Source organism: Drosophila mojavensis, unplaced genomic scaffold (assembly GCF_018153725.1).
Source record: "Drosophila mojavensis isolate 15081-1352.22 unplaced genomic scaffold, ASM1815372v1 contig_136, whole genome shotgun sequence".
In the NCBI taxonomy this organism is placed as follows: Eukaryota; Metazoa; Arthropoda; class Insecta; order Diptera; family Drosophilidae; genus Drosophila; species Drosophila mojavensis.
The window spans coordinates 1820803-1833282 of NW_025318667.1; the positions used below are offsets into that span (position 1 = coordinate 1820803).

At 43.0% G+C, this 12480-nt stretch overlaps 1 protein-coding gene across 1 annotated transcript; it reads left to right on the forward strand.

Moving 5' to 3' along the window:
- The first annotated feature begins 8984 nt into the window (after positions 1-8984).
- LOC6585578 lies at positions 8985-11846 on the forward strand. The gene is made up of 2 exons (XM_002011170.4): positions 8985-9216; positions 9435-11846. The coding sequence occupies exon 2, from the start codon at positions 9505-9507 to the stop codon at positions 11296-11298; it is 1794 nt and encodes a 597-aa protein (XP_002011206.1). The 5' UTR covers positions 8985-9216; positions 9435-9504; the 3' UTR covers positions 11299-11846.
- The last annotated feature ends 634 nt before the right edge of the window (positions 11847-12480 follow it).

Consider the following 12480-nt stretch of genomic DNA (forward strand, 5'->3'; position numbering starts at 1 on the left):
TCTACTTCTAACTACCCCATCTCTATATACCATATTCAGATAATACCTTCATATTTACTGTATCCCAAAACTTTGCTGTGAAAATCTCCAGCTCTGAATCGCATTTAAGCTTAAATATGCACGATTTGCGCTTTGATTTGAGTATGTCAGACTTTTGGGACTTTAGGTTTTCTGGCTATCATATTTTTCGGGGTTTTCAGATTTACGATTTTACAATTTTACGAGTTTATAAATAAAAATTCGTAGCCATTGTGAAAAATGGCAACTGTGTGAAAGGCTCGGGGAATTTGTTGGTGCTTATTAAATGTTTATTGTGGAGCACGTAAGCCGCTTACAATTTCAGCCAGACGAAGAGAGCCCAAAAATCACCGGGCCAGTGGCAGTGGCAGTGCCCGTGCCAGGTGTGCCAATGCACCTGAACCAGGTGGGCAGAGCGGGGCGTGGCATGGCATAGCTGTAGACGAAATTTCGTATTGTTGGTGCATGAAATTTCATTTGCAAATATGCGCAGAGGCTGGCAAGCAGAGGCATGTGGGCGTGTGGGCGTATGGGCGTGGCACATGTGAATGCAACAAAGTTTTGCGTTTAACTTTAGAAGCAACTGCTGTTTATTTATTTAAGCAATTGCCGCTGTCAACACACAATCCACATTGACGGACACAATAATGGGCCAAGCGCCTGAGCCAAATGTAATCAATCCACATGGCCAGAAAAGCTGAGAGAGGGAGAGATAGATAGAGAAGGAGAGAGAGTGGGAGAGGTAGTCTGGGAAATGGAAATTTGTTACATCAACATCAACATCAACAGCATCTTAGCAGTCAACATCGACGCCTTCTTCAATTGGACAATTTTGTAGTTTTGTTTATCTTTCGGCTGCAACTCATTCTCCTCATTTGCATTTCCCATTGAATTTTCCAGCTACGTCCCCACAGCGCACAGTTTTTCCCACCATTTGGCCGGGCAAATGTTGTGCAAAGCAATAACAAAATAAGGAAGATTCCTGTCCACTCGACTAGACTAGAAGATACCCTGGACTTTCTGTCAGGCTGCCATTTCCAGGCTATGGCCCTGGGTTTATTTGGGAAGGTACTTCAAAACACCTTCAAGAGCTGTCAAAAGGTACGAATTATCCTTAAGTCAATTCAAGTTAGGTTGATATCGATATTAATCGATTTCTAGAATATTGTAAAGGTTGTCGATAATATTTAGTAAGCGCAGGCGTTAAGCATAAAGTCAGTTGATCTTAGATGAGTGGAAGGACGGACGGACCGACAAACGAAAAGGCGAAGGAGGGACAGATGGACAAACTGATTAGGCTATATCGATTTGTTTGCTGTTCCTAATAAAGCATCCACATAAGCTTCATGGCATTAGTCATGGTCACACTCTGCCTATTCCATTTTGGTTGGAGGAAACATCATGCCCTATTCACCGCGTAATCAAGGGGTTCACGGTATGAAAATACTTGCCAATGTCCTGGCAACAATCGCAGCCCATTGGCCCCATCTGGCAGCTGGCAGTGTAAATGAATCCAAGCAAAATGCACCAGCAATATGCCCGATGCCATGCGGAATGATAACAATAAATGAACTGAAGCAAACGGCCAGGGCTTAACGACGATGAGATACTCTAGCAGGAAGTGAGTTTGTAAGATAGCTAGATGAATGGACAGATATATGGCATACATGGATACATACATACAGTTAGGTGAATATGTAAATTCATGGAGTGAAAGATAGATTTGCTAGGGATTTGTTACTCAAATATACTGCTCATATAAGTTTATTTTCAGCACTCTCCATCTATATACACTCTTGAAGGCATTAAATACTTTAAAGATATGTGGAAAACTTACTTTATAATTATTTAGCATATCTCTTGTAGCATAATTCTAAAAACATATTTAATAGCCAATTCTTAACACACTCTACGACAAGTGCCTTACACTCGCTCATTGTATACCCAGTAATTTAAGTGTGTCCTTTGGGATATATTTATATTTATACATAAATGTATATAATTATAAATCTAATAGTCCAAAACTTTTTACTATAAACTAGGAGTGACTGAGAGAGAGAGAGAGAGAGAGAGACAGTGAGTGGATCATGATATTAGGTCTACATAAACGTAATAGATGACATATATATTTACATATACACACCTGTAGCCTACCTGAGCATACTTATATCCAAGAGTAATTCAGTTAAATGTACATATATGTATATATGTATGTATAAATTTATATCACAACAACAATCGTTTCCAGGGTATCTTAGCTTTCAGCCATGACAGCTCTTGGTCGAACTGCTGCTTATATTAAACGAGGCGTCACTCCTTAGGCACTAAAAACAAAAGTGGTGCATTTCCATACAAAGAGGGGTTCAATGAACTCCGTCCTGGTGCTGAACAAAGAGGAGCCAAGGGAAGTTATGAATAGCTACGTGAGCCTTAATGAATATAAACATAACAACTTGTACCAGGGCAAGAATATAGATTATATATATAAACGAATTAGTTTCTTTTACCAAAAGGAAATTGAGGAGATAATAAAAGAGATGAAAACAGATTTGTCGGACTATAAATGTGGACCACAAAAAGGAAAAGTAGTAAATACGCAATGAGAAATCTTCAGTAAAATTTGAAACAGCTTAAAGTGCCTAGTCCACTGCTGAAGTAAAGAAAAGTATATTTTGTAGCCAGGAGAAGGTCATCAGAGTAGAAATAATAGAGGGTCTACTAAGATACTAGACAGAGAGTAACAGAGCGATCAAGGAGTAGAAGAGCATTAGAGAGATCAGGCATAGTAGTAAAGTAGTAAGAAGATGAGAACAGGCAGTGGCGGCACCCGAAGCTGTATATAGTGTAGGAGCAATTGTCAGAGTAGAGGCAGTAAAAATACTGTAGGCAATACTTAGAGTAGGGGTAAAAGTGAGGGTAAAGGCAGTAGTGAGAGGCGGTAGAGAGCATGGAGGCAATAGTGAGAGTAGAGGGGGCAAAAAGACTGATGGCTGTAGAGTGTAGAGTGTAAAGGGAGTACAGAGAGTAGTATATGGGAGAGAGAGAGAAAGTAGAGGCAATCGAGGCAGAAGAGAAAGTAGAGGTGAAGACACGAGATGGTAGAGAGAGTAGAGGCAATAGTGGGAGTAGAGGTAGCCAAGAGACTGTAGGTTGTATAAAGAGTAAAGAAAGTACAGAGAGAACCAAGATGAGAGAGGGGGAGAAAGAGAGAAAGAGGGAGAGAGTAGAGGTAATCGAGGCAGTAGCCAGAGTCGGGGCAAACTTCCATGTGTAAGCCCCAAGAAGTATGCAACGGAGTTTGGCGTAACTGCAATTTATGCGAATTTGAAAGGAATGGAGTTGAGAAGTGGTCGTGGCAAGTGCTTGGCAGGCCAAGCAAGCGCAACAACAACAATAGACGGAGACGAAACAAAGCGCAAGGCAAATGAAATCAAACAACAACCAACTGGAAAGAGTCGAGCCAATGCCTGAGGTCAGAAATTTGCCGCAACTACTTAGCGGCAGCTGCCACAACTCGGTCAATGGCCGAGTGGGCCAAAAAACGCGTCCAGCAACCAGCATCCAGTGCCCCGCCACGCCTCCGTTTAGAGATGTGATAAATGAATGGCAAGCCGCAGGCCTTGGTCTGGCCTTGGTGCCAACGGCCAACGGCCAACGCATGCAGCAGGCAGGGGCAGGGGCAGGGGCAGGGGCAGGGGGCAGGGGGCAATGGCCCGCAGGAGTCGGCAACTTCGACGGCGACAAGTATATTAAATGGAATGGCGTAAAACGTAAACTAGAATGCCGCTCACGCCATTTTGCTCGTTTTATTTTTTATTTTTATAAATATATACCCTATATATATGTATATGTATATATATGAAGACAATAAATATAAAAGTAATAAAAGCGGCGGGCAAATGTTTGCGCTGTAAAAATTGTTTACGAGCTCCAAAGGAAAACCGCGACAACGCAACGGCAACGACAAACAACAAAAACTAAACAAGCGGCGAATGTGTGTGCTTGTGTGTGTGTGTGTGTGTGTGTGTATGTGTTTTGGTTGTTTGTTAACCGGAAGTTGGCGGTTATGCGACAGATGCGTCGCCATATTGCAAATGTTTATGCGGTCGCTTACCGAACAAATATTCATGTGTAGGCGAATCGATGAGGAAGAGGAAATAGGGAGAGAGTATGGGTAGAGAGAGGGAAAAGGAGAGGCTCACCTTGAGTTTGAGGGAAAGAGATAGGAAGTGAAGTCTAAGTTGATAGGTAAGACGAGTGTGAAAGAGGCTGAAAATGCGATTGAGAACAAGACAAATGGAGCGAGAAAGAGAGAGAGAGAGATCGAAACAGAAAGAAAACTAAGAAAGAAAAATATAAATAACTATCTCTTCACCTTCAATCTTATCATTTAGATTAGATAAAGGTATGTTTACCTTTGTTGTTAACTTCTTCTTCCTCCTCAACCCATTTTCCTATATTTCGCGCTCGGTCTTCTCTTCATCTTTATATTTCTGTTATGTTTTTTCCTCCCTTTGCTACTTAAATTTCTTCTTAAATACATATATAGAAATACAAAGAAGAAGAGAAGACCGAGCGCGAAATATAGGAAAATGGGTTGAAGAGGAAAAAGAAGTTAACAACAAATGAGAATTGGAGAAGGTATGGAGAACGATAATGAGAATGAGAATGGGGTATAAGAATGAGAATGAGCATGAAAATCAGAATGAGGAATAAGAGTAAGAACGTGAACAAGAAAGAAAAGGAGAGCGAGAAAGAGAAGCAGAAGGAGAAGGAGAAGGAGAAGGAGGAGAACAGCGAGTATCAAAATAAGGATAAGTTAAAGTGAATGGGAGAGAGGGCGAAAAAGAGAGAGAGAGAGAAATGAGATCGAAAGAGAGAGAAAGAAATGAGATCGAAAGATAGAGAGAGAGAGAGAGAGAAATGAGATCGAAAGAATAGCGATGTAACGGCTGCCATCAAGAAGAGAGGACTACATATAAATTGTGTCTATAGAACTGTTTAATAACAGTGTTTATTGGCTCTAGGTATTGGTGCCATCAGAGGCTAATGGGTAACTCTGATTAAGGTACGAGTATTACTTGATCTATCCGTCTATTGAGCACTTCAAGTCAGGATTCATTTTCAGTTCCCGTTTGCTGCAATAGCTTAAGCTGGTAAAGCGAAATGTTCACGCTGTGCCTTGGCATACCGAAGTAGGAACGGGAATCCAATAAAATATGGCTAGACAATTATTGGTCATGCGGGTAGATGCGGACACGTGGATGTTGGCACGCGAAAGCCAATTGAAAAATTATGTTAATTTTCTTCCATTTTTCGGTTCGCGCTGTCGGCCAAAACTGGAAAAATCTCAGAGAGAGTAAGAGAGAGAGAGAGAGAGAGAGAGAGAGAGAGCGAGTCAGAGGCAGCGAGATACCCAAAGGGGTTCGCTCTGGCATAGCGGCACGTTGGCAATTTGTTAGCACGAAAGCCTTGGCCAGTAAGTAGCTTGGCCCGTGGACGTTGCAGCCACTGTTTACGAAATACAATACAGCCCAGATGGGCGTGGCAGCAGAGGGATGGGCATAAGGGAGGAAGATATGGATGCGGATAGGAAGGCAGATGCTGGCCGTCGCTAGGCCGTGATTAATGCCCATCGTGGGCTTTTGTGCCGGCGCGCAAAATATTCGTGTAATCTACTTTAAAGCTCGAGCATTGCATAATTTTCGGGCTGCACTGCCGGAGAACATCCATTTTTGCATTTCCTCCTTTGGCTCTGCCTTCGCCGGAGCTGGGCCGTGGCTTAGCCGGGACGGAGAGTGCCCCGGCAACTGGGCAGCCAGGCAGAGCCTAGCCCCGACTCGTAAGTGCAGCAGCCGAGCAGTTGAGAGTTCAGGCTCCACCTCCGAAAAAAAGGAAGAAGAAAAACTGATATCACTAAAATAGATGGGGCCAGAGCTAGCTGGGAGTTCAGCTGAGGCCAGCTGAGGCTGAGATTTGGCCCAAATATATATGAATGTACATGTACACCTACATACATACATACATACATATAGATATGAATATGGCTGTGCAGGCAGTAAGCCAGTTATTAAGTGGAAGCTAAGTGTGTGGTTTGGGCCATGTTTCGCACATGCTTCACTTGCACAAGTGGTTGAGGTTATGATTGCTGCATAAGTTAGGTTAGGTTAGGTTGAAGCGAGTATACAGAGATGTTGCTCAATTTTCCAACTAAAACCAATATTTATCAAGTAGAATATTTCTTTTCAATTGCTTATGGATATGAATGTATGAAAATTTTGAAGTTTTTTTAATCAAATGTGGGCGTGGCTTAGTTCCTGCTACGCTCTCGATTCATTTTCAATCATTTTCCAACATTTAAGTAAACAGTATTTTTCATATTCTTATTATCGCTTTTCTCTCTATCGTTTTTCCTTTACCACTCTCTATATTTGGTTTTCTCATAGTCCCTCTCATTAACTCTTAGCCTCTAGATTTCGTAAAATTTTGCGTTATTTCCGTTACTTTTTAACTCTTTCTCTCTCAGTCTCTTTTACGTTTTCTCCCAATTTCAATAACTTTCCTTTTTGACTCTTATCATCTCTTTCCATCTCTTCTATTCGCCTTCCCTCTTCATACCTCACTCTCAGCCACTAACTTTCCACATTCAGCTAAGATTTACGCATACACTAATTTTAATATATTCCATAACTTCTATCATACATATGAATGTATACTTATATCATATACATATATTCTCGTATATATCCATTCAAGACTCTCAGTCAAACTTTGAATGAAAAGAAAACGTTTCGTCGCTTTCCATTCTATACTGGCCTTGCCTCGATTCCAACTTTTCTCTGTCCATTTTCAGAAAGTTCTCAGCTGCTATTGCAATATTATATTATGAAAACAATAGAGAAATAAATGTGCTCCGGAGTAAAAGAAAACATGAGCGCTTCTTCTTATTCCTCATCTAATATTTTCATTTCAACTGCTGCTGGCTGTCACTGGCTGACTGAGTACTTAGAGCTCAGTACTCGATACGCATTGGCTCGATGCGATGGCTGCCGCTGCTGCTGATAATGCCTAAAGCACTGCTGCGCTGCGCTGCGCTGCGCTGGGCTGGGCTGCGCTGCTCTTGTTTTTGCAGCACTCGCCAAATATTTTTCTTTTGACTCAAAGAGCGATGGCGGCAAATAAAATAAATTACGTTCGATGATGATGATATTTTTGCCTGTTCCGTTCATTTTTTTCTTTTCGTTCTCTTTCTTTCGCATCGGCTTTTGCTTTCGTCTGCGTCGCTGCTGGCGTCGCTGCCTTTGCATTACGTTTCGTTTTCTTTCGCTTCACTTTTTGGCTGCCTTGCGGCGAAATTATTTCATTTTATGAGCGTGTCTCTGTGTGTGTGTGTGTATGTATGTATGTATGTATGTATTACGGTTATTGCGACAGCTTTGGCCACAGATATTGCGCCGCTCTTGCTCTCGCTGTCTTTTTCCCCCCTCTCTTCTGTTGCACTTGTTGCCTTGATTTGATTTTATTGCTGCGCTGTTTCAAGCAAAAATATTTAATGCCAATATTGCAGTTTGACGTCAGCGAAAGGCGCAAGCTGCGTCTGCGTCTGCGTCTGTGTATGTGTGTGAGTGGGTCGCACAGCCAAGCTTATTAGTTCTGCTGCCTGCAGCAGCAGTTGCAACTGTGCAGCAAAGCGTTGTCATAAGCACTTAGCAAGTCTGGCCTTGTCACATGCCAAGTGCCGTGTGCCGGTGCCGTGTGGCTAGTCGCCTGACGCAACTGAGAAATTGCCAATCGCACACAGTCAACAGGAGCAACGGGAGCAGCAGCAGCAGCTCCTCTTTCACTCACTCCAACTGTCATGCTAAGCAATAGCAGCAACAATTTGCTGCCCACTCCCGCAGCAGCTTCTACTCAAGCACAAAGAGAGGAAGAGGAAGCAGCAATTTGCTCTCTCGCTCCAACTTTAGCTGCAGCCCAAATTACCAGAGTCGCTGCTCACTCCAACTACAACAACAATTTCAACTCAAACTCGGATCGTCAAGAAGTAGAAGAAGAAGCAGCAGCAAGAACAGTTACCGCTACACTCCAGCACCAACTCAATTCGCCTTCTCCCTCCAACTTTCAACTCAAACTGCGACTCGAGCACAAAAAGCGCTCGGGCAACGAAATTGCTTTTGTGGTTGCCAATGGAATGAAGAGCCCCCGCACAGCCCCAGCAGCCACAGTCGCCTCACACCACGGCACAGCTGAAATGCCTCAGGTCAACTTTTGGCTTTGACATTACCAAATTACTTGCTGGCATTTAAGCAATAAGCAATACAACTAATTTGTGTTAAAATTCCATTAGCACCCGAAAATGCGCAAATATGCTCAAGCCGTAACAGGCGCGCGCTGATTGAATTATGCGAGCGGAACAAGTGGAGAAATCAATCACGAAAGTACTTGTAAAACCAGGGGTTGTCCTCTGTATGTGTGAATGTGCATACGCATACATATACATATGCATATGTATGCATAGCGTTAGTTATATACATACACACACACACGTCAAAGCTAAATTAGCGAAAGCCAACGCAGGGCGAATTTAATATGAGCGGCGAATTGAGCAGGCGCTGCTAACTTAAAGCAAATGCAATGCGAGCTAATTTATGTAACTTTTAGCATCGATAAATTAAATTATGTTATTTATCAAATAAAATAAAATAAAATAAAATGTTTATTGATTTAAGATGAATTTACACTTTGGTATAAATATTTATCAATATTATTTTTATTTATTAACATTTAATAATAATCATATTTGTATTTTAAATGCGTTTTGTATGCATTTCTCATGAATTGTAAATTGACTTACTGGCCCTTAAATTGGATCCCAACTATCTGGTATATATGCATGTGGTTCAAATTTATAGCATACCGTAGTAGGCTAGCCAAGTTCGTGGAACGATAACATTTCTCGTTCATTTCAGTTGTATGGGGAAGCAGTTCAGTGTGACCGTTCAGTAAATTCCTAATAGCAAACTAAACCTCATTTTTTGACAACTAAAAAAATAAAAAAATCAAAAAAAACGAAAAACCACTTTTGAAAAGAACTCCAAAAAAAAAAACAATTACTAGCCCCATAACTACAAATTGAAGCACACAAATTTACGCGTGGAAAGCCACAGCCTAAAATAAATAAATAGAAGACAAACATTGGTAAGTGTAAGTGCGAGGCTTAATTCAATTTGCCGTGGGGCATGTTCCTTTAATTGAACGGAAAAGAAACGTAAATTAAAAGTGGTCCGTGGGCGGGGGGCGTGCAAAAGGGCTGCGCATGTGCATTGCCGGCAATTGAAAAGTGATTGGAAATCTAATTGGGTAAAAACGTTTTTTTTTTTTTTTTTTTTTTTTTTTTTTTTTTGGTTTTGTAACAGCTCAAGAGACACGAAAGAGAATCACTGAATCATATCGATAAAGACAAGAGATACATATATCAGCTCAACCATGGACGAGGGAGATCGTGCAATCAACCTTAAGGAGGAGCCAACCGAGGAGACCGATCAGGAGAAGATGCTGCGCGAGACAACAAGCCTGTTGCGCCAATCGGAAAACTGTATGTTCACCATTCAGGTGTCGCCCGGAACCACAATGCATATCCATATAGCGCCGGAGTCGGTACTGGAATTGGACACGGATCCTGAGAATAGAGTCACCGCCAGCTGGTGCATCTCCACGCTGATGATTCACAATGGCCAACACTATGCGAATACCATTCACAATTTCACAGTTAGTCCCGAGCTGATCCGCAATTTGATGCTGGCGCGCGAGCCCGTCGGCAACATCTTGCAGCAGCTAATGATGAATCCGCTGGAGCTGCCTAGCACCTCCCTGCAGCTGTTCTCGCCGCGCTCTCTTGCCGACGGCCGCTTCGTCCATCCGACGGCCATATTTCGCATGGTGGAGCACTATTGCAATTATGTGATGCGCACCGCTCGCATACTGGACAACGTTTTCGGTTGGGTAGTGCCGGAGCGAAGCTCAGAGCTGCCCGCCTTGATGCAGGATATACGCGTGACGAGCCAGACTCTGCAGTCGATGCTGGACCGGGTCCAGCACTCGGTTCAGATTGCTGAGCAATGTTTCGCGCCTAATGAATCAATGGGCGAGCAGGAAGAGGATCCGCTGGAGCTGGAGCTTGAGCCGGAGCGTGAGCCGGAGCCGGAGCCGGAGCAATTGCAGATCTACGAGGATGTGAGCAGCGACTCAGATGACGACATGCAGTTGGATTTACGCATTGCGGAGGCGCAGAATTCTGTTGCGGACTTCGTTGGTTTCGATGACTTCGATGATGCGCAGATGAAAAGCGATTCAGACTCGAGCTCCAGTGATTCCGAAATACAGGACTCAGTCTTTTTGGGGCCCAGCTTTGAGGAGACTCCGCAGCAGTTTTGGTCGCTGACCAGCAGCGATGAGGACAACGATGACGAGCAGCCCGACGAGGAGAGCTGGGAGAGCGACTTCGGGGACGATGACTCATTTGATGCATACATGGTGCGTCAGCTGCGGGCTCACGCCAGTGGCTTGGCCACGCGCCTTAACACCGGCTGGGGTCACTTGCCCAATGACACGGCCCAGGCGGACGATGATGAATGGGACCTTGGCTCGTGCGGCACGAATGCCGAGATCGAGGATGTACGCTCGGAGCTAAGCTATGACAGCGAGGATCTCAATGCCTGGCAATACCGTGAGGATCGCTCCTTTGAAACGGAGCTCAGCCGTCCGTTCCGTCGTCTTGTCGGCGATCTACCCCCACAGACTGCACAGGAAGAGCGATACGCCTGGCGTCATTCCTACGAACATTTTGACTTTCGCCGTAGCCTATTTGCTGCTCTCGAGGTGGAAGGTCCCAATCGTACCATCCCGTTCTCCTATTACAGCCAGTGGGATCAGCAGGACACTCTGGCCTTCACCTCGTCGGCCAGTTCGCTAAGCGATGGTCCCGGTTTCGGGCAGAATGCCGAGCCATATCCCTTCTCCATCTATGCAAGTGCAATGGAAAGTATTAACAGCTCCTTGCAGCCGGACGCAACACAGTTGCAGGGCATCGAATTGGATGATGTGGCTCATGCGCGTGCAATTTCACTGGCACGCACCAATTCCGATTCAGACGTGGACCAACTGACTATGGATTTAGATACTGAAACACGCCAGATACCGCCCGATCAACAAATTGTTCCTCTAGAGTCGTTCGTTCAGCAGACGGATGAACTCATTGCCAAGATCTTGGCAAGTCTTTAGAGCGACCGAGTGAAAGCTACCAGGACCATCTATCGAACACTTCCTTCACTTATCTTTCACAAAGAAATTTTCATTTTGGTACCTTTTTGTAGTAAAACAATTTTTTGGATTTTCGCTCGGCTCTCGACACAAAGAAAAGGCAGAGGACATTGATTCTATGGCATCATACACGTTTAATTTAGAATGATATTGGTTATACCTAGTACAGTATGTATATATATATATGTTTATATATGTGTATGTAATACTATATCATTATATATATATATACATACATCTACCTATACATGGAGAAAAATCGATATGTTTACACCCATTGTGGCACCCACATCCCGAATAAATGCACATATGAATGTAACGCCCATTTTGAGACAGAACCCGTGGGTTTTGACGAATCAATCATGTTACATTGGATGCTGCTGCGGGTACAGGTTGCTATATACTATATACTATATCTTTCCGAGTCGAAAGTAGTTGATTATGAATTAAATAACTATGTAATACTTTTTGGAGTGATAAATATTAAAGGCTAATATATTTAAAAGAAATATTGTGTGGTTTCTAATGGAACTAAAACTAAAACCTAATAAAGTTATGAGCCCAGCTATATATGCTATATGAATAAATCTGTTATACCTAAAATTGAACTAGTCTAAGACGAAAATTCGAACGAAGCCCAGGTAAGAAGAGTATGCCATCTATTCGGCTTAAGGTTTTATTTGCTGCGCATTGTTTTTCAGTTTTAATTAAAACAATTTATGCCGATAAATTGAATTCAATTATTTTATTCTAGTTCAGGCAGGACAACGGGACAACAGGCCAACAGGACAACAGGCCAACAGGACAACAGGAGTCCAGGCAGCCAGCCAACTGGGCAACTCACTGATAGCGCTCTATACAAATGGATTTTTATTTCTTTTTGCAGTTCGTTTCTCGTTTTTCGTTCACTTTTTCTGTGCGCTGTCAGAGAAAGGAAAGCTGCGAATAAAGCTCGAATGCACAAGGAAAAACCAGGAAGAAAAAGCAACAACTAAGCTAGCTCTAGACTGAAGTGCTCGACGCGCAGATACCCTAAGCGTAAAGCCGAGCTCTGATCCGACTTCTTTATTATAGACTTCTTATACTCACACACTCGCAGGGTTTTCCTGTAGTTTGTGAAGGTTGTTTTACTGTAACTTTTCA